The sequence below is a fragment of the Saccopteryx bilineata genome, chromosome 4 (assembly GCF_036850765.1).
Source record: "Saccopteryx bilineata isolate mSacBil1 chromosome 4, mSacBil1_pri_phased_curated, whole genome shotgun sequence".
Taxonomy (NCBI): Eukaryota; Metazoa; Chordata; class Mammalia; order Chiroptera; family Emballonuridae; genus Saccopteryx; species Saccopteryx bilineata.
The window spans coordinates 136,632,259-136,655,578 of NC_089493.1; the positions used below are offsets into that span (position 1 = coordinate 136,632,259).

General features: G+C 44.9%; 1 protein-coding gene and 1 non-coding gene across 5 annotated transcripts in view; both read right to left on the reverse strand.

The window, feature by feature from the left end:
* Positions 1–23,320, reverse strand: part of INSR (insulin receptor) — a 205,119-nt gene that overhangs the window by 73,566 nt on the left and 108,233 nt on the right. For all 4 annotated transcript variants that reach the window (XM_066278459.1, XM_066278458.1, XM_066278457.1 and 1 more), the window contains exons 3-4: positions 6,334–6,655; positions 966–1,111 (exon numbers count right to left, since the gene is read on the reverse strand). In XM_066278459.1, the coding sequence (XP_066134556.1) occupies positions 966–1,111; positions 6,334–6,655 (468 nt within the window). The remainder of the gene's footprint in view (positions 1–965; positions 1,112–6,333; positions 6,656–23,320) is intronic.
* TRNAV-AAC (transfer RNA valine (anticodon AAC)) lies at positions 13,317–13,392 on the reverse strand. The gene has a single exon. It is a non-coding gene; the product is annotated as a tRNA-Val (tRNA).

The following is a 23,320-nucleotide window of genomic DNA, read 5'->3' on the forward strand; positions in this document are numbered from 1 at the left end:
GGGACCACTGCCTGAGTTTACTTAAATTGATTGGCTTATTTACAAGATCAATCATGCACAGACTTTGCCTTGTTCACTGTGAATATTCCACAAATGTTTGCTAAATAAACAAACAAAGGAATGCTTTTTGCCTGTGACAGTATTTCTGGAAACAGAGTCCCCAGGCCTGCAATAGGGGCATGTTGCCTGCTTATTTAAAATGCAAATTCCTGATGTCCTAGCTACCAATGTGGAAAATGAGGATCTCAGTGGGGAGAGTGGGACCATATGGAGCTGTGAATTACAGGTTTGGAGGCAAATGGTTGGGTGGCTCCACTGATTCGAGAACCAGTCAGGATGGTCTTAAAATCGCTGAAGGAGTAGGAAGCAAAGTCTAGACCAGGGTCCCCAAACTTTTTACACAGGGAGCCAGTTCACTGTGTAAAACCATTGGAGGGCCGGACTATAAAAAAAACTATGAACAAATCCCTATGCACACTGCACATATCTTATTTTAAAGTAAAAAAACAAAATGGGAACAAATACAATATTTAAAATAAAGAACAAGTAAATTTAAATCAACAAACTGACCAGTATTTCAATGGGAACTATGGGCCTGCTTTTGGCTAATGAGATGGTCAATGTCCGGTTCCATATTTGTCACTGCTAGCCCTAACAAGTGATATGACCCGCTTCCGGAGCTGTGACGCGTGCGTCCCACGTCACTGGAAGTAGTACTGTACATGAGCGACGCCCGCACTTTGCGGTGCCCCCACATATAGTACTTTAGGAGCACAAGATGCATCTGCATCCTCTCACTGACCACCAATAAAAGAGGTACCCCTTCTGGAAGTGCAGCGGGGGCCAGATAAATGGCCTCAGGGGGCCGCATGAGGCCCCTGGGCTGTAGTTTGGGGACCCCTGGTCTAGACCATTTTCCCTCTCCATTCCTGTAGAACCCAGCAGGCCACCCCCTCAACACTCACTGCCCCCTCGAATGTTGATGATGAGGCTTCCATTGATGACGGTGCAGCCTCGGAGCTCCTGGGCAGATGTCACAGAGTCGATGGTCTTCTCGCCTTCCAGGTGACAGACTTTGGGACAGGGGCCCAGGCATGGAGTACACATCAGACTGAGTAAAGAGTGGAGAGAAAGAGAGGTCAGAGTACACAGAAACCCTACACATGGCAGACAGCGTGCTACACAGGGTCCCACGTGACAGGACTTCCGCTGTTACCCTAAAGCAGGTACTTACCCCCATAGCACTGCTAACATCTGGGGTCTGAGAAGTCTCTGTGGCGGCTGTCCTGTGCATTAGGGGTGTTGAGCAGCATCCCTGGGCTTCACCCACTGATTCCCAGTAACAGCCCACCCAAGGAATGACAGTCAAAAACATCTTCAGACATTGTTCCCTGGAGGAAGGGGGGCAAATCCCCCCAGTAAAAATCACTGCTGAAAATGACAGGCTTATCCTTTCTCCACAGCAACAGGTCCTACAGCATCACCTAGGGGATTAATGCTTCTTCCCCCAAATGACAGGGCTCTGCTATACTCCAGACTGACAGGATTCACACTGTACCCCATAGGGACAGGATCTCCAACTATTACACCAAATTAATGGTACTCCTGGAGTTACCATGGTGACAGAATGAAGCTGAGCTGATGGGCCTTCTGTGGGACTCACTTTGTTCCTATGCCAAAGTGGCAGAACTGATGCTGTTACTCTAAGGAGATTGGATATTTGTTCTGTGTGGGGTTTGATGTGACCATGGTTATAACAGGGCCTGGTATCTGATGGAGGGTGACTGGGAGCAGACTTAGGCTTTGCCTACCGCAGCCTGATAGCCTTGAATTTATAGCCCCAGGAGTCCTTTGGAAACCCTCACCCACATGGGGTTTCTGTGACCAGTTATTGCTGGCACAGCCCTCCAAGGTTCAGGCAGGACACAGGATCCAGGCCAGGTTAGATACCACCTTCCATTCCCAGGGGTTCAGAGGTGGGCACATATCATGCCAGTGTAGTGAGGATTTTGCTAGAACTTTCTGGGAGGAAAAATTGTCCTCCTTCTGGGGAATTTACGAGGATGTTGCTATATTGTTAGCATGGGTTAAGAAGTCAGGGAGAGGCTGCCTAAGAACAAAACCAGCACAGAGAGAAAGCCAAAGATGTAAAGAAACTAATAGTGTACATCACTTGAGCTCCTGGATACAGCTGTACCTGAAGTTATTCCTGAACTTTTTAGTTATAGACATCAATAAACTCCTTTCATCTTGCTTCAGTCAGTTTGAGTTGGCGTTCTATTACATACAACCTCAAAATTCTCAACTATTACTTTCTCAAAGTCTCAGTTGGCTCATCTGTGAAATAGGATGACAGCACCCAGCCTCACAGATCGAGATGAGGACTGAATGATATATACCACCTACAGCATTTGGTACATAGAAAATTTATTAGTCGTTGCTATGATGATCACTTTTTTATTAGTGGTTCCATTATTCCATTACTACTATTATTTCTACATGCTATATTTGATTCTTCAGAATGATCTTTGGAATGGTGGTAAAATAAAGAACACAGCTAGTCTTTGTCCCAGGTCCTGGAAAAGAGCTTTGAAATCTCTTGGAATTTCCTGAGTGCTAGGACTATCTTTCTTATGCTAACGAAGTGACCTGTGGTGTTCCCTATATAGCTTTAGGATTTGGGGCTGGTCACCAGAAAGAACAAATACACGATTAAAGGGCTGGTCTTTTAGCCACTTGACTTCAAGAGAGAGGAGGGGGCTAGAAAGGGAGTTCCATCACATGATCAAGGATTCAATCCATCACACCTATGTAATAAAAACCCAGTAAAAACTCAGTGGACTTTTCTGGCTGGTGAACACATCAACATGCTGGGAGTGTAATGTCCCTGGTTCCGGGAAGGCACGGGAGCTGGGTCAGGAGCTCTCCAGACTGGGTCAGGAGCTCTCCAGCTCACCCTACATGCATCCTTAATAATAAAGCTGTAATTGTAAGCTTTCTGATTGCTGGGGCATCCACTTCAAAAGACATGCATCTTGAGTATACACAATGCCAGCCTTATGACACCTGCTACTAATAAAACAACTAGATAAGGGATCTGGCTCTTTCCACCCAGGAAGGTCCCTGTTGCAGAAAGCCCTGGGTCACCTAGACAACTGCTTCCCTCTTCCTGGACCTGAATTCCTGCTCTTATGCTTTAAATTCAACAATAGAGAACTCAGGAAGGTTCCTACCCCCACCACCTTCCCCCTTTCTGCCACCCCATGACCTGGCCTGTGGTCCTTGGGCATGCCACATACCCTCCAGGACCTGTGAGCAATAAATCTGTTCCTCAAAGTTGCCTGATGGTTTTGTTCTGAAGTGTGTTTTGAAATCATAATAAGAACCATGAGAGCCAGCCCAGCCATAAACAGGCCCCCAGTAGGCAGAATGTCTGTGGAGCTCACTACCAGTGATGTATGTGCAGTGGGCATTCCTAACTGAGGGGGCTTCCATGAGTAGGCACGGGACCCACAGAGCAGCACAGCCTTATTTTAGTTCTGTGAGTTGTTCTATAAAATTATGGAACCCAAAGTGTTTGTGAGAACCCCAAATTTACAGCCAGTCTATCAGAAGTGTGGGTGGCCTGAGGATCCCAAAGTGAGACTGACATCTGAAGCGAGGCATTCTTGTGGAGGACCGAGCCTTTAGCCTGTGGCTTCACTCTATCCCAGTTGGCCAGTGTCAAATTGTGGTGCAGTGCACCCAGCTGGTGTCAGAACAGCTGGCATGGAAGCAGAATCATGACCAAATGTTTGGGTCTTTTTGTTGATTCTACAGCTATTCACTGAGCACTTATGTGAAAGGTGACATTCTTAGCTAGAGATCTGCAAACTACAGCCCGCATGTCAAATCCAGCTGGCCACCTGTTTTTGTAAATAATGTTATATACAGCCTCACCCACTGGTTTATGGCTCATCCATGGCTGTCCCTAGGGCAGAATAGCTGCAGCAGAGACCATATGGCCTTCAGAGCTGAAAACATTTACCCTCCGGCCCACTGCCAACGCTCTAGGTCACACGTCTATGAGAGTGAACAAAATAACCCCTTTCCCTGTGGGACATTACAAATGGTCACACCTTCATTTCAGCTTTCCCATCAAAATGCGGGGTATTTGTCCTCATCCAGGGATTCTGGGCCTGGCTGAACTAATTGTTTTGGCCAATGGTCCATTAACAAATGTGATGTCAGCAGAGGCTTGAAAAGTACTTGCACGTTGGAACATGCCCTTCCTGGCTGCTGGGATGAGAAACTACATGGAGAGAGCCTCTGGCTGCCTAGCTATCTTACGAGTGACTATCATATGCCACGAATCACGGATGACCCAGCCCACGCCAGAGAAGCCACCCATCAACCATTTACCAAGTGCTGTGCTCAGTTACACAGCAGAAGCTAACAGATACCCTTGTGAAGTAGTGTATGGTGAAGGTGGGAAAAATGAATAAATCCACAATTACAGTATCAGCTAGTGGAATAGCCATGAAAAGAGTTAAAGCTAAGTGCTGTGCCAAAGAGCCACTGGATGGCTAATTCAGACAAGGTGGTCAAGCAGGAAAGGACTTTCATAGAAAGTTCTGGGATGACAAGAAGCCTGCCATGCAAAGATCAAGGGGCAGAGTATTCTAGGGGGAGGGAACAGGGACACACTGTACCCATCACACACTTAGTGTTCACCCAATCACCGAGTCCTCCTCAACTCAGTGAAGAGCACGTGCCGCCTCCTCCAGGTGACTCAGAGTGACCACATGGTTCCATGTGTGCCCCCCAACCTCTGCTCTGAAAACATCCAGAACTATTTCTTGGATAAACCACAAGGGTGGAAGAAAGCGTATCTGGTCCTATTTAATATTGAACTACATTATAAAATGCAACTGAATTAATATTTTTCATAAAATAAAAGCTTCAGAAAGAAAAACAGTAATCTTTTAAAAAAGCCTTCCAAGTAGAGTTGTGCCATAATGAGTAGTTATTAGCATCACTTGCTTTGTCCTCTGTCACTCAGGAAAGGTCATAAGCATAGTGGAACAGCTGTCCAGTTCCTGGGGCGTGGGTCCCAGGGCCACCACACCATCAGGAGAACACCAAAAGACGCTGTTGTGCTTCTCAGGCCTTAATTATGCCGAGAGGAAAACATCTTTTATTTAAGGCCAACAACTTAGAAGATATTAATAAAAAAAGAATCAAAAGAAATTTTGGTCATTTTCCCAACCTTACTGATAAACTGGCCCCAAAAAAGAAAAAAATAGCTCTGTCTGGCATGCAAAGTGATTTACAGTCACTTATTTTGTGTCAACAAAGCCACATGACAAATTTTTGTCAAAAACTAATAAAATGAAACATGTATTTTTTTCAGGTTTCACAAACACTCAAAGAGAGGCTCATAAGAACTGATGTAAAGATCATTTTTTCTACTCTCCCCCCGCCCGGGAAATAAGATTTCCCACCAGAACACTCTCGCTTGGCTAATTCTCAAGTCTGAAGAGAACGATTTTTACGTAAGCAGGTCAGCTCAAGGCCCCTAGGCGTACGTCTGTTTCTGATTTGTTTTTGTGTTGTTTTGTGGAGGTTATATTTTTTCTAAACCTGTAACACAAAAACCAGGAAACAGATTTTTAAAACTTGGTTACAGACCCAAGAAACCAAAATAACTCATTTAAGAAGCTAACAACATGAACAAAAAGTCCGCAGTGGATATAAGACATCTGACAACAGAGAGAAAACCCTGCTCTTTCTCACCCAATTGTAGGCAATGGTTTCATGGCACTGTGCTTCAAAGTACAGCAAAGCCCTGGGAACAATGAAAAATTGAGTCTCTTCTTGTTGTGCTCTGGGGTGATCTCAGCACATGGTCAGGCTCCCAATCAGAAGAAACATAAAAAACATGAGCTCTGTTTTAAGTGTAACAGCTAGAAAGTCACATAAGTGGGGACAACCCCGTAAATGTAAAGGGTTCTATGGGAAGCCAAGGTCTTCTGTGTGTGTGCGCCTTCTATTCCCAAAGCTAAGCACAGCAAACTTTGAAAATCATGTGCAAGATGCCAAGAATAGTTACTCTCTGGCCCTTTACAAAGGCAGTTTGCTGGCTCTTGCTGCACAGGCCAGGACCAAACAGGGGCAAAAATGGCATTGGAGACCTGGAGACCCAAGCATATCCCCTGGTTGTCACAGTTCCCTCACTCAGAGTAATGGATCCTATTTTTCACACATTTTTACTAGGTAGCAGCACCATCACCAACCCTATGTTCCTTCCCCATGTTGCTGCTCCTCCTTCCAAAACCCACACCCAGGACTCACTTGCTGGAACTCATCGTGTACCCAGAGGGGCACTCAGGGATGCACTTGTTGTTGTGAATGACATACTGGTGGCAGCCCTGCCTCCGCGAGTTCTTGCATGAGTTGTGCAGGTCCTGGCAGAAGCTGAAGTTCACACAGCGCCAGTCTTGGAAGTGATAGTATGGGGGTGGACAGCTCTCCACACACCTGCCATCCAGGTAGAAGTTGCGGCAGGCCACACATTTGGTGGGGTCGTCAGGCTCCGAGCAGTTACCCAGGCACTCACTGTGGCAGCAGAGGCCTTCAGCAGTGCAGCCATGCGACTTACAGATGGTTGGGCAGACTGGAGAGAGAAAGAAAGCAGCTGATCAATGGCTTGCCCAGTTCCCGTCTGCAGGGACAGCAATGCTGGATAGGGAGTGCAAGCCAAACAAAATAACAATAACAGCCTCACCTCTGCAGCATAAGCTGTGACCCAGGCACAAAACCATTAACAAAAGCATGAACTCATTTAAGCCCCCCAAACCAGTGACATGCTGTAAATGTTCAACAACTACTTCAAGGAGGGGGGCAGAGAGGATCTAATTTGTAGGACCTGCCAATTTCCACGGTGTAAATGCCACCAACCTGCAATAACTAAACATGCAGCTGGTGAGTAATGCATGGTACTACAGCATAAACAGTATTTCTGACATACAGAGATAATAGTAGCAAATAACCTCAAAAGCATAAATATAGCCATTCCCCCTTATCTGTGGGGGATTCATTCCAAGACCCCTGAGTAGATGACTGCAATCTTTTTTTTTTTGCGATCTTGAATAGTATCCAACCCCATAGATACATTATTTTCCTGTACATACATACTTATGATAAAGTTTAATTTATAAATTAGAGAGAGTAAGAGATTCACAAAAATAACAAATAAAATAGAACAATTATGATAATATACTGCAATAAAAGTTAGGTGAACGTGATATTATGAAGTAAAATAAGGGTCACTGAGCATAAGCACTGCAATACCTTAGCAGTCCACAGGATACTGAGCTGGCTACTAAGTGATTAATGGGCAGGAAGCGTATATACAATGGAGACGTTGGACAAAGGGATGAGTCATGTCTTCCTAAGGACTGAGTGAAATGGTGAGAGATTTCATGCTACCCAGAACAGTACGCAATGTAAAACTTATAAATTGCTTAATTCTGGAATTTTCCATAACATTTCAGATCACAGATCACTGAAAATGTAGATAGAGAAACCATGGCTAAGAAGGGACTACTTAGGCCCCAGCCAGTGGCTCGGTAGGTAAAGCATCAGCCCAATGTATGAACATCCCAGGTTCGATTCCCAGTCAAGGCACACAGGAGAAGCAACTATCTGCTTCTCTCCCCCTTCCTCACCCCTCTTTCCCTCCCGCAGCCAGTGGCTCAATTTGTTCTAGCATTGGCCCCAGACACTGAGGATAGCTCAATTGGTCCCAGCACATCAGCCCCAGACATGTGTTGCTGGGTAGATCCCAGACGGGATGTATGCGGGAGTCTGCTTCACTATCTCCCTTCCTCTCACCTCCAGAAAAAAGGGGACTACTTATAGAAAACTGTAGTTAGATCATTAGGATGTAGTGAGTTTTGAGTATTTATAACTTTTGTTTTAATGTAATTTTATTGTAAGTTTACGTTATTTAAATTGTAAGAACAGCTTGTTTAAAAACCAGTTCACAAATTTCCTGAAAATCAAACAATCGACTCCAGCAAGCCATCTGCAGCACACAGCCACAGTTCTGGTATAAACAGAAACATTATTGTTTCTGTTTTTTCCATTTTACAAATGGGGAAACCAAGGCACAAGGAGGTTCAGAAAAATGCCCAATGGTGATTTACTGCTTCAATAGACATGTGCTTGTACTGACCTAGATACTGAGACTACTGCAGGACCACAGACTCTGCCTTCAGAAGCACATAGTTTCATGAAGAAGGCATATTAGCTATTCAAACACACGAATGTGTGATTGGACATGCAACATGCACCATGCTGGACGTGAGGAGAGGTGACATTCCTGCTGCAACCTGAAGGAGAATGGACGGGCCGGAAAGGAAGACTCTGCGGATGGGGGCAGATGCTATGCACAGATTTTGTGTTTAGAGGAAAGTTCTTGTTTAATGCAGCTGAACTTGTCCACTCAAGGCTGGACTTTCCTGGCTTCCTCCAGCAGCTTGTTACACATCCCCTTTCTCCCAATGTCTTACTACTCACTGCTTCCTAATTACCCCTTGATTTCAGTCCCTTGGCATCTGGGCTGGGCCTAGATGACCAGCTGTCCCTTCCCAGACTGTCATGTATTAGATGGCTTCCCTGTGCTTGGACAGACCTCAGCATTCCAGGTTGACGCTTTATCCACTGCACCACCACAGGTCAGGCAAAGCATCAATTCTTTGTTGCAGCTTCTTAGTCTCCTTAGTTGTTCATTGATTGCTTTCTCATATGTGCCTTGAGCAGGGGCTACAGCAGAGCAAGTGACCCCTTGCTCAAGCCAGAAAAAATGGGCTCAAATCAGTGACCTTGGGCTTCAAGCCAGTGAGCTTGGGACTCAAGCTAGAAACCATGGGGTCACGTGATTCCATGCTCAAGCCAGCAACCTTGCGCTCAAGCCAGCTACCTTAGGGTTTTGAACCTGGGTCCTCTGCATCCCAGTCAAACATTCTATCCACTGCACCACTGCCTGGTCAGGCTTCTGGTTTGTTTGTTTGTTTTTAGGTGAGAGGAGGAGAGATAGTGAGGTAGACTTCAACATGCAGCCTGACTGGTATTCAATACACCTTGCAAACCCTGTCTGGGGCTGATAGCTATTTTTAGCACCCGAGGCTAATGCGCTCCAATGGAGCTATCCTCAGTGTCTATAATCAGGCTAGAACCAATCAAGCCACTGGCTGCATGAGGAAAGCAGACAGTTGTTTCTCCTGTGTGCCCTGACCAGGAATTAAACCCATGACGTCCATATGCTGGGCTGATGCTCTAACCACTGAGCCACTGGCCAGGGCCCACTTCCATGTTTTGGCCATTGTGAATAATGCTGCTGTGAACATGGGTGTGCAAATATTTATTCGAGACTCCACTTTCAATTCTTTTATGTATATATCCAGAAGCGGAATTTTTGAATAATGGTATTTCCATTTTTAATTTTTTGAATAACCATCATGCTGTTTTCTATAGTGGCTATACCAGTTTACATTCCTACCAAGATTACACACAGATTCCAATTTCTATTGAGAAGCCAAACTTTTACTTATAGTTCAATTTTAATTTTTATAACCACTGGCTCTTGCATTGGACAACAGAGGCTTAGAAAATAAAAATATATAGGGGGATAAATGGTGATGGACAAAGAGTTGACTTGGGCAGGGGGATGAACACACAATATGATGTACAGAGAAGTATTACAGAATTGAGCATCTGAAACCTGTGTGATTATATTAACCAGTGTCACCCAATAAAATTTAAGTAAACAATATTTTTTAAGAAAATAAAAATAAACTCCTTGCCAAGGCTAAGAAATCTTATGTGGTCTAGTGCCTGCTGGTCTCTTCGGGTCCTCCCAGCCCCAGGCAGTGCACCAGCCTCCTTTCTGCCTCATATACCTAGGCTCAGTCCTACCTCAGGACCTTTGCACATGTTGTTCTAGCTAGAGTGCCCCACCGCTTTCCTGAGACAGAGCAGACCCCAAAATGGAACTCATTCTTTTGACTCTGAGTCTGATATTCCTGGATCTAACAAACAGTAAAGCCAACCCCAGGATACATGCAGCCTGGAGGGAAGAGTGATGTGAATTTAGCTGTAGTGCCATGGCGCCTGCTATTCCACAAGAACATCATAAAGGTTTATTTAAAGAACCAACAGTAGCTTTGATTTTCGTATCTATAAAATGGGGGTGGTATCAGCAGTCCTTTAACTCCTTCTTGTAACTAAATGACATGCAGATAAAGAACAGGATTCTTTAATAGACACACTATAGGTGTGGTATCATTTAGCTAATCTAAGTATTATTGTTATTATCATCATTCTTAATGAGCTGTCTACAGAGACACAGGGCTTAAATTCAATAGCAGGAAGCAATATAAGGCCGACAACAGTGATCTAGATCCCCATAGACCTCATTCTCTGGGAGCATATGTGAGAGCAGGAAGGGCCTACTTCCTGGTCTGGGGCTGCAGCAGTCCTTAAATTCAGAGGAGGAGCCAGCCAGAACCTTACAAAAGCTTTCCAAACACATAAGCCTTCCGGACCAGACAATGCTAACAAAATGATGCAATACCACCAAGCAGGCTAAAGGCTGACTGAAACACTTTTATGTCTCATACTTAAGTCTTGACTAAAAGGTCTACCTAAGAATTATTTTATTCTCCAGCACAGGAGCTGGCAAATTTTTTCTGCAGATGGTCATAAAGCAAATATTCAAGCTATACAATCTTTGTCACAACTAGCCCACTCTGTGGCTGTAGCGTGAATACAGCCCCACACCCACCGTGTCCAATAAAACTTTATTTACAAAAGCAGTTGCCACCCCTTTACATAGTGAGATGTAGCTGTGGTTGATTTACTATTTCTATTAGGGACTAGACTCCAGAAAGCCAGATGTGAACTTATAGCCAGAACTGCTATAAATCATTTTACCCAATAGAAGAGATAACCTCCCTCAAATGGCAGTTTCATTGCCCATTGGACATTAAGCAGCCTGTATTTTAACTTCGCAAAACTATTTTACTGATTGCAAATGTTTTGATTTTACCATCCTGCTGGCTCCCTCACTAAAAGGTTAAAAAAAAATCACAGGTGTTCTTTCCTGTTTTTGTTTGTTTGTTTGTTTTTTGCCTGAGTTCTGTTTTTAACTTTCAAAGAAAGTTAAACTTTGATAAGGATAAGTTAACTCCATGTGTCTCTCTCACTCTGTTTCTAAGTACTGTGTTTTATCTTACTTAATAGAAATGCCACTCAGGGTGGCCTTCCCCTCGCCATCCCCTGCCCTTCCAGGCTGAATTAAGAAAGCCAGGTGTTGTAAAAGATAAAAGAACACTCCAATGGAAGACAGGACACCTTTCCTCACCCTGTGCCCCTAGCCCTACTCTCTGCTCCAGACACCAAAGGAGTCCCAGCATCAAAGTCCCAGAGGTCCACCAGCCCAGCGCTGTTACTGCCAAACAGGATGGCAGCCTTTTCAAGAAAATCTAAGCGATCCAGGAGCCGTCAACCTTCCAAGGCCAGGTACCTGCTGTGTGTGAAGGGAAGATATACCTTCCCCTCCAAACACACAAGTTCCTTGTCTGTCCATCCATCCCGTCCCCAGCTTGCGGGTAGAGAGTTGGCTGGGGTTGCTGGCCCCAATTTCTTCTCAAGTCTCCCTAAATTTTTCAAAAGCCCCTGGCCTCCACTCCACTAGCAGATGCTGCCACTACTTTCCTGAAACTGTCATCTCACATGACTTTTTCACTACATCTTGCTGAGAAGATGGAAAACTGACCTCTAAAGAAATTGTTGGAGTGGGCAGGAGGTTGCTGTGTCAGAATCCTCTGGTTGGACCTACCCAACAATGCTGTCCCTAGAGAGATGATCTACAGAAATGCCAGCTCATTTAAGAGAAGTGCTTCAAAGCAAAGGAGGTAAGTATACTGTGACCAATATTTCTACTTTGAGGAGTTAACCTGCAGAGAAGACAGCATATGTGCACATAAGCTCCTGGGACAGGACACTCTTCACCCTGCAGGACACTAGCCAGTTGGGTTTATAACAGCAGAGACTGGGAACAACCTAAAGGTCCAAAGCAGTAGACTTATAAATAAATTCCTGTGGAACAAGAAGGTGGCAGAGTACACAGCTGTAAAAAGGTAGGAGTCTACGTGTCCTAGTATGGCAATCACATCCAAGATGGCATTAAGCTGAAAAAGCAAGTTCAGAGCAGTGTCTAAAGAATAACACTCATTTGTGTAAAAAGGGAAGAGACACACATAATGAGGATACAAAATGGGACAGCCAGTTTTAAAAAGTTTGGTAGTTTCTTACAAAGTTAAGCACATGATACCTATCCTTACCACACAACCTACAGGTTTACCCAGCTGAAATGAAAAACAAAATATTTGTTCACAAAAGACTTGTATGGGAATGTTTACAGAGCCTACATTCATGTCACCACAAATGAAAACAACCAAATGTCCCTCACTGGGAATAGACAAATGCTATATACCTCCACAGTGAGCACTACTGAGCAACGGAAAGGAAAGAATGAAGTGCTGATAGCCAGACAACAACATGGGTGAATTTCAAATGCATTATGTTGAGTGTAAGAAGCTGGTCGCAAAAGCTACACACTGGATTAGCCCGTTTATATAACACCCTGGAAAAGGTAAAACTATAGGGACAATGGACATATCAGTGGTCACCAGGGGCTGAAACTGTGGAGGAGCTGACCGCAAAGGGGCACAGGGAAGTCTCAGTGATTGATGGAACCACCACACCTGGACTATGGTGGTGGTTACATGACTGTACAGTCAAAACTCACAGAACTTTATACCAAAAGGGTGAATTCCACTGTATGTAAATTGTAACTTAAAATGGGGGTGGGGTAAAGAAAATACAAATGAAATATATGTTCCTCTGGAAGGGTCCCAGAAATGTGCCCAAAGACTGCCTATGGGGAGCACAATTTTTTTTTTCTTCATTTTTTCTGAAGCTGGAAACAGGGAGAGACAGTCAGACAGACTCCCGCATGCGCCGGACCGGGATCCACCCGGCACGCCCACCAGGGGCGAAGCTCTGCCCACCAGGGGGCGATGCTCTGCCCATCCTGGGCGTCGCCATGTTGCGACCAGAACCACTCTAGCGCCTGAGGCAGAGGCCACAGAGCCATCCCCAGCGCCCGGGCCATCTTTGCTCCAATGGAGCCTTGGCTGCGGGAGGGGAAGAGAGAGAGAGGAAGGCGCGGCGGAGGGGTGGAGAAGCAAATGGGCGCTTCTCCTGTGTGCCCTGGCCGGGAATCGAACCCGGGTCCTCTGCACGTTAGGCCGACGCTCTACCGCTGAGCCAACCGGCCAGGGCTATTTTTTACAATGTATGTGTATCACTCTTTTAAAACTGACATATTTGAAAACACATTTTCTAGAAGCTTCTGCTAGACAATAAATATTAAAGATCAATTATATAATTCTACCCCCAAATATTCCAGTAGTGACTGTGTAAGAATAGCTGACAAGCACCAATGAGAGCTTTTGCACAAGATCTCTTAAGATGATTTTTGATTTGTTACAAAACCAACAATCAAGGCAACTAAATGCCAAGTGTGCATCTAGATTGGTATCTGGACCAGGAAAAAATATTATTGATGATGGGACAAGAATAGCAGGAGTGACAAACTGAGCACCTAAAAATTGCAGCCCTTTTATCCCTCTTGCCCTTTAAAGTTCAATCAGTTTGGTTTTGCGTGGTAAAAGCAAAACAAAATAAAAAAACAAACCACCATTAATGTTTCTACAGCACGACATATATTAGTAATGTTACATTCCTTTCCAAAGCCTGGAGTTTAAAAAACTCAAACAAACAAAAACCTCAAGATTATTCCAAAAATTATGCTTTCCAGAAACTTCCAAATGCAACAGTTGTGTGCGGGCTACAGATACATTCGCCACAATGCCCAGGACTCTCCCTTAAAGTGTGAATTTTATAAACTCCTTAAAGTAATTCGTTCCCATGCAAAGATTTTCTCTGCCACGTCCACTGGGACACTGAGGCATGAGGTTGGAGTCCCTGGAACCCAGGGACTAGTAATAATTTAAAGGTAAGGTAGGTTGGGTGGGAAGCTGGATGGGTGAACTTCTGATAGCTGGGTGATGGACATGTGCTCTCTCAAGTCTGGTTCTCCAAGAGGCAGGGGCAGGAGCGCGAGTCCTTGAAGCCAGGAGCTCCCGTTTTCCTCTTCCAGCGCCCAGGCTCACACTCCGCTCTGTGAAATCCCGGCCAGGGGGCAGCGGCGGCGGCGGCTGCAGCACCGCCCTCACGCTCAGCCAATGGGTGGGCGTTCTGCAGGGCGCTGGCCCCGCCCCGGAGCTCTAAATTCCGTATGCCTTAACTGGCACTGGAGTTGTGACAGATGCTGGGCATTCGAGCCAGGTGCCCAGGAGGGCCTCTGGAGGGTACAGGTCTAGTAGGGCGCGCCTGCGAATGATGGCACTTTGGAAAAAGTTAAAGAAAGGGAGAAAGCCAGTGAGCGGGCTGTCCCAATAGGTCAGGCACGGGAGCTGTGGCCCAAGGGAGATCAGGTAGTTGGGTAGTCACTGCCAGGCAGTGCCCGGGAGCCGGCCGAGAGGTGCCCTGGCCCCAGGCCTCACTCAGAAGGGCCCCAAAGAGGAGCAGTGGCTCGCCAGGGTTACATAGCAGTATCACCTAAATTATGGGGGAGGGAAGGTCTACATTCCCAGGTAGGGTACCACACAGTGGTAACACCAAGGACCATTCTCATGAAATATATTCTTTTTTTTAAGCGAGAGACAAAGAGTGAGAACAGGCAGAAAGGGAGATGAGAAGCATCAACTTGTAATTGCAGCACTTTGTTTTTCATACATTTGGGGGGGGGCTCTAGTGGAGCCAGTGACCCCTTGCTCAAGCTGGGGTCAAGCCAGCAACCATGGGGATCATGTCTATGATCCCATGCTCAAGCCAGCAACCCTGTGCTCAAGCTGGCGACCTCAGAGTTTTGAACCTGGGTCCTCAGCGTCAGCGTCCCAGATTAACTCTATCCACTGTGCCACCACCTGTCAGGCATGAATAACATTTTAAAGAAAACTTATAGGGTACTAATTTTGGCTGTCCAGCCAATGTTCCCAGTGTACTTGAAGACGTCAAACCTGTGTGCTGCATGTATATTTGCTATTCCAGTAAACAGAGGCAGTAAATGAGCATGATCTCTAACCCCCTTCCACCACAATGAATACACTTTGAAATGTGGTTTCCATTTGCAGAATACAACGTTCAACCCATTTTAATTAATACACTCTTATTAACCCTATTATTCAAATAACCATTTCTATTAATGATGGGGAAACTAAGGCACAAAAGGGCCGCTTTGCAAATCCCAGATCAACTAGCAAGCAGCAGTACTAAAAGTCAAACCTAGGTTTCCAGGGAGACTGGGACTGAGTATGGCATCTATCATGGAGTTAGGCTGTGGGTTTGATTCACCTGCTCCTCACCTTGGCCCACCTGGATCTGGTCCCTTCTAGGCATTGGGATGTAGAAATGGATGAAGATATTGCTCTGCTCTCCCAGGAGGCATAAAAAAAGACAGATAAGCCATGTGAAGGGGAGGGTCTTGTTTGCCTTATTACTACTGCATTCCAAAGCCAGGGACACAGTAGATGAACAATAAAGCTCATACAAAAAAAATGGGGGCATAGATGAAAGGCACCCCTCAGCCATCTCCTGGGCACTGCCAGGCAGTGACTCGAACTCCCTTGGGCCACAGCTTCGCATGCCTGACCTATGCCACCCACTGCTTGGGGCAGCCCACACATTGGCTTTCTCCTTTTTATCCCAGTGGGAAAAGGACAGTCTCTATGCAAAATGCATGAATCACCAGGACTGCCTTCAGTGAACTTTAAACAGTTCAGAATTGAAGAAGGGCATAGTACAGGGGAAGAGGTGTGGGAGATCAGGCCAGACAGAAAGGTTAGGAAGTAGAGGGGCTTGGACTTTGCACCACAGGAGGAACCAACCAAAAAAGATACCACTAGATCCACATTTGGGGCCAATTTTCTGGCTTTCTGGTCAAGGGCTGAGGAAGACAAGGGCACAGGGATCAGGGAGGAGAAGGCTGGCTCTTGAAGTCATCAGGGAAGTAAGGTCATCAGAACTTATTGCCTGGATGACTCCCAAGTATCCACCTTGAAACTACAGACAAGGAAGTGAGGAGCTCAAACTTGTATTGTCTGGGTATGAGGTGTACAATCCAATGTGTCAGGGCCTGTGCACACAATTAATTGTGGTGTGGTTGCTAAGTCAAGCCTCAAAACACTCCAGTCCACTCCTGCAAACCATTCTTGCTAAAGTGCAGGGGTCCCTATTATATGTTTGTAGACATTTTTAAAGTTTTTTTCTCATTTGTGTATATAATACATACACATTTTAGGCAATTAACTATAGCAATAACTTTTTTTCAGTAGTTGAATTTCAGCCCACTCAGGTTTTCTGGTTTTTTGGGCCAATTTAAAATTTATAGGCTATTTAGAAATTAATGATGGCGTGACAGCACAACTTATGAGATGCAGGCATAGCTGTTCTTGGGGGCAAATTCAGAGCCTTAATTTCTTACAGAAGGAAATGATTAAGTAAAATAGCACATAAGCCAATAAATGAAATTATTTTAATAATATTTCCAAGTGATTTATTATCAGAGCTATCAGTTTTTTACAGCTTTTAGCTTACATCTCCATTTCCATTCTTTAATTTTATATACAATATTTGTTTTCTCCTCCCTTTTTCTTAGTTACTATATAGATTATTCCTGCTAAAACAGCACAGTAAAATAAGCTTTCTGAACAGAAAAGTTCTATATCTGTGCTGTTCAGTTCTGTAGTCACTAGCCATATGTAGCCACTGAGTGCTAGAAATTTGGGTACTATGACTGAGAAACTGAATTTTCCTATCACTAGTGGCTACCTTATTGGGCATTGCAGCTCTAAAAATTCCAGCTCTTGACTCTATCGGTTCTTTTTGTTTTCTAATTAATTAGTCCCTACTAATTCATTATTTCATTCTCCCTGTGTAGATTTGTTTCATTACTCATTGTCTTATTTGTGATTTATCTACGTAATCATTTAAGACTCTCATCCATCTCAGCATACACATCTCCACTATATTTGCAGTTCTGAGATCCTCCTTGACCACAGTTAAGAGTTATGTTTTGTTTTTAATCACATTGTAGGAGTTTGTCTTACATGCTTGTTTGATTATGCTTTCAAATATTAATTTTCAGTCATGTTTACCTACAGAAAGAGATTAGAGCCACTGCAATGTGCTATGTACTGGGTAGAGTTGGGTTGGGGGTGGTTTGGGGTTAGGGTTTTTTGTTTTAGATTTAACAGATGATTTTACATCTACATTTTTCTAACTATTCCAAGAGCACTTTAAACTGTGTATTTTTGCAGAGTACAAAGTTCCATTCATATCTGTTACCACAATCTTATTAACAACCTTATTATTCAAACTCCTTGTTGCCTAATTGAAGTTGATCTACCTGATCAAGGCTATGTATGATTCTCCCCACCCACCCACCCACCCACCCACCCAGGTTACTCAATTTTCCTTGTATTTTTTACAATTTGCTCTCTAAAGTTTGATTCTATATGATATAGTTGACCTGCATTAAGGACTGTCCCTTCACACAATGCAAAACTGCTCTTTTCTCCCTAATTATGCCTTTTGCCTTGAATTGTTTGCATTGTTTCTCTGTTCCTATTTACCCATAGGTTTAAGTTTTCTATGTCACTTTTGGAATTAGATATAACCATTTTCTACTGTGTAGGGGGGGTGGGCAGCCTCCATGGGAACAAGGAAGTCGGGGTGGGGAATGTCAGTTTGAAATCCATTGCTGTGGAAGGTCTAAATTGCAAGGAGACTTTTCCTGGGGACAGTCTCAACTATAAAAAGGTCTGCTCACATGACCAATGGCTTTTTAATAACAAGTAAGAGATGGTCTTCAGTGTGCACAGGTCAACAAAATCCAATTTCCAGGGAGTTGCTACACCCAAAAACTAACAGAGTTTAGGCACAATGACAGGGTATGGACAAAATTTCCTCAACTTATAAAGGACAAGAGTAAATAGCAGAATGTTCCAAATTCTGCAGACACCATGAAACAGAATCGCATGTAGTGAAAACACACCTATTTCAAATTCCAATGTGACTAAACGGAGAGAGCCTTCAGCTTATTTTCTCATTGAGTTCCTTTCTAAAGCCAGTCTGGATGCTTTATTTTCCATCTAGAAGAGATAAGAAACTCCACGTGGCATCTCCAGGCCAGGAGTCTCTTGGCAATTCCTGGGGCACTCCCACGTGTACAACTCAGGCAGTGCCAATAGATTCTGAAATTATGTAGTTCTCTGATTTGGGGGAAACCCATTTCCTGTCCATGTTTATTTTGACTAGAGAAAAGAATGCATTTGCCTCTTGGCAGCTGAGTCCTCAGACTTTACTGGCTCCTCCAACCTACTTTGCCCTCCAGTTACCTGAGTAAACAGCCAGTGAGTGTCCCTGGGACTTCCTGGCCCCGCCTCTCTTGTCACTGCCCAGCCCCTGCACACACTTGGGAAAAATGCAAGAAGGAAAAACAAAGTTGTGCAAATGCTTCCCCATCAGACTGGATGCTGGGTTGCATCTTACTTTATTTTTTTTTTAATTTATTTATTCACTTTGGAGGGGGGGGAAAAGAGAGGGAGGAGCAGGAAGCATCAACTCCCATATGTGCCTTGCCCAGGCAAGCCCAGGGTTTTGAACCAGTGACCTCAGTGTTCCAGGTCGACACTTTATCCACTGTGCCACCATAGTTCAGGCATGGATTGCATCTGAAAAGATGGATAGCATTTCAACACCCAAAGTCAGCTGATGGTGGGAAAGCTTATTGGTAAAAAGCCTCTTTTACACACACACAAGGATGACAAGGGAATTGTGCTGCCACATCAGGATCAACAATGTCCACACCCTTGCTCTCTGGCCAATATTTTCTCATAGATGGATTGTTTTCTAGACCATGAAGATGCTCTTTGACCTTTTCAGAAAGGCGCCCTGACCAGAAACTCTTCGTTTAATGAAAACATTTATGAGGCAGCAAAATACACCATATCGCTAGTCCTATGACTATCTTCCCCCTCAGTTACAGATCTGAGATCCTATGAAGTAGCAGGCACCATCCTAAGTGGACACAAGCTGGTGAAAAGCATAGACAGTTCTACCACTTCTTGGAGACAGAAATCAGCTTACCAGCACAAGAACATTTAGTACAAATTGTGCTGATACTCCAATTACATTCACAAGGGGCTGTGATATGTCTGCTGCTAGTTTCCTCAGAAGGTTATTTTGTAAAAGCAAAGACTTTTTTTCTTGCATTGAATAGCCAGAGAGCCAAATGCCATCTTCTGGCTGAAGCCTCTGCCTGTCTGGGAGAAGTCCCCCAGTTCCCTCTCCATCTTTGCCATACAATGAAGCTAAGAGAAAGGGACAGTTGCCCACACATCTCAGTCCTGCCAGCCACCAGGACTGAGAAGGGGACAGTATGCTGGGTTGAGAGAGATTCTGCACTGTCCAAATCTGTTCTCACAAGACTTTCCCATCAGATCTGGGATACATAGTTCAGATCACCCAAGTGTGGAGAGCAAAGAGTTATGGAGTCAGGAAGACCACTTCCTGGTTACATGCTCCACTTTCTGTGCCTCAGTTTTCCCATGTGTGCATGGGGACAGTAACAGTACCTTGGGCTGTCTTGAGGATCAAGTAGAATAATGCTCGAAACAAGCTAGGCACAGCATCTGGCCCCCAGCAGAGCCCAAGAATTTTTGGGGTTTTTTTTGTTTGTTTGTTTTTTTAAATATTTTTTATTTATTCATTTTAGGGAAAAGAGAGAGAGAGAGAGAGAGAGGAGGGGGGAGGGGCAGGAAGCATCAATTCCCATATGTGCCTTGACCGGGCAAGCCCAGGGATTCGAACTGGTGACTTCAGTGTTTTCAGGTTGATGCTTTATCCACTGCACCACCACAGGTCAGGCGTACCCAAGAATTTTAAAGGTGTCCTCAGCAGCAGCAGCAATTTCAGGTATCTCATCTCTGCACTTTGGACTCCACTAATAGCAATAATTACATCCTGCATGCCATGGGGGTGGGGTGGGGGTAAATGATTAAATTTAAAGCATGCTATTAGAAACTTTCATTTCTTTCCCCTCAAGGTGTTGTTCTTGGGGAAAGTGTGTTCATCCCACTTTTTGCATGTTAGTCCTCAACTCTGCCAGGTTTTAGGGTCAGGTGACTGACGGTATCACTGATGACCCTGGACTGATCACTGGTCCTGGGAGTCTAGCCCATCGCTGTGCTCCATTCAATTCAACAAACACAAGTTGGTACCTGCTCTGTGCCCCAGGCATCTACAGGCCAAGTACAGAGATGCTGACACAACCGGGCCATCCCTGCCCTCCAGAAGCCCACAGTCTGACACAGAAAGGTCTTAGTCAGACATGTTGCATATCCATTTCTATCTGAATCCACAATCTCTCCATATTCCCGCCAACTCCACACTCACATCTTCCCCCGAAGAAAACAACCCAAAAGTGTTTTCCAAGGTGCTGTTAAAGAAAACATGTGCTGTGCTTTGTCTAAAGCCCAACTACTTTGTATAATAACCACACTCTCAATGACACCTTTGAAGCTACTTGGAAGTTTCCAGAAGAGCTGATCCAAAGGAGCAGAATACTGCAGACTGAAAGAGAAAAACACAAGATGCCCAATTTTTCTCTCAGAAATCAAGATTTAATAGCCTCTTAGGGAAACCATAATTGGAGGGCTATTGGGTGCATTCCTACCCAAAACCTGTGATTTACACTGGGAAAGGTTTGGAATCTGGGCCTTGAACAACTTTAGGCTCAAACTAAAATGAGTGAGACACAAAGCAAGAGGTGTAACGAAGTCCCACCACACAAACACAGACATGGAGAGAAAGCTGGATGGGGTCCAAAGAGGCTGGGAAAACAGAAATCCTCAGAAGTAAAGCTCTCAGCCCTGGCCAGTGGCTCAGTGGATAGAGCATCAGCCTGGCATATAGACAGCCTGGGTTAGATTCCTAGTCAGGGCACACAGAAGAAGTAATGATCTGCTTCTCCCCCCTCACTCTCCACCTTCTCCCCACCCACCCCCCTTCCAGAGCCAGTGGCTCGACTGGTTTAAGCATGGCTCTCGGCACTGAGAATAGCTTCATTGGAGCATATCAGCCACAGGCACTAAAAATAGCTTGATACTCAAGCATCGGCCCCAGACAGGTTTACCAGGTGGATCCCGGTCGAGGGGGGCATGTGGGAGTCTGCCTCACTATCTCCCCTCCTCGTACCTAAAAGAGAAAGAAAGATGGAAGAAAAGAAAGAAGGAAAGAAGGAAAGGAAAGGAAAGGAAAAAGGAAAGGAAGGAAAGAAAGGAAAGAAAGAAAGAGAAGGAAGAGAGGGAGAGAGGGAGGGAGGGAGAGAGGGAGGGAGGAAGGAAGGAAGGAAGAGAAAGAAAAGGAAAGAAAGAAAGAAAGAAAGAAAGAAAGAAAGAAAGAAAGAAAGAAAGAAAGAAAGAAAGAAAGAAGGCTTTCAACTAAAACGTGATCCACCCAGTTATGTCTCCCATCCTGGCTAAAGAAAGAGGTATGAGGAACAGGCCCTTGAACCTGAAAAGAGATTTATGATGAAGACCTGCCCCCTCCCTCCATTCCTGCCTTTGTACCCTCAGAAAACTACCTCATGTTTGGCTTACAAACTTCTGCTTCTTGTTACTGGTCTATAGTAAAGACAACAAAGCCCTCTGAAATGTCACTGATCCCTTGCCATGTAACTAACCCTTGTGTGGCCTCCAAGAGCAACTGCAATGTTGCTCCTTGGGTAGATTCCTAATCCCCATTCCCACCTCATCTTGAGTTCTACTTTGAATCTAAAGATCAAAGGCGCATCGTGGTTCTCAAAAGACATCCCCCTGCATTTCCTTCCCATCTGTGTCCTTGGCAATTCTCATTCCTAGTTGCCCATTACTCACAGAGTTCCACAGAATGCAAAGATAAAATGCAATGTATTTTTCCTTAGCAACAACAACTACAGAAAAGAAAACTTGGAAAATTAAACAGCGATAGCCAAGTAGAAACTTTGCACTAGAAAAATGGGGTCTGACACACCAGCGTCATAATCTCGACCAGCTTCAGAGAACAATTGTCACAAATGTGAGAAACCAACAGCTGGAGCCATGGGGCCATGGAAACAGGGTTGGGTGAATGGTTAAGACAAGCACAGGACCACTGGTGCTGGCTCTCAGAGAGGAGGAGGTAGTGGCTGCTAAGCTGAGAGTGGGTGGTTTAATGGAGGGATATGAGTCAATGCTCTCCTGACACCCAACCACTTGGTATTTTATTTAGGGGAGGCCTGTAACAGTGGTTAGAAACTAAGGCCAGAGAATAAGATCCATGGTGGAATCTACCACTCCCTGACTCTGAGCTCTTAGGCGGGTGTCTTAGCTTCACTGAACCTCGTTTCCCTTTTTGTAAAATAGAAGATAATTAGTTGTTGTGAGGTTCATTCTATGACTTCGTAGTGGCACAGAATAACCAGGCAATAAAAACCTGTTCCTGAAAAATCACTAGGTCACCTCAGGGCCTTTGCACGTACACTCTGGCCACCTACAATTCACTCTGCCCCCAGCACCTCCCATAGCAGCTTCACCTTGAGTCTCCTGGTCTGTTTGGATGTCAGCTTCAGAGGGGCTCCCCCAACCTCTCTGTGTCAAGGAGCCCCTTCCATCCAGCCTCATCTTGTCACCCAAACTAATTCCTTCCTAGGACTTATCATCACCTGAAATTTTCCTTTCTATATGTCTGTTGACTTGCTTACTGAGGACCGGGCCCACTAGAGTGTGAGTTTCAGGAGACGAGGCTCTGTGGGGTAAACAGCTGTGTTAGGGTTGCTCACTTGTACTTTGCATGATTAGTGCGAGAGCACATGGCAGAGCCACATGTGTATAGCCTACATAAGGTTTCAGGTGCTTGCCCTCAGGGCAGTTATGGCGGACTGCTTTCCTGCCACTGCCAGGGACTGTTTGTTCGCCTGCTGCCATGAGAAGCAGTTATTCCCTGCCTGTTTGCTCATCTGTTGTTGTGAGACAATCTATTAAATGGGAATGGCCAAATGCTGTCCAGCTCCGCAGTTCTTCTACCATCTTCCCATATCCAGTGTGAACCTGCCCAACCACTACTA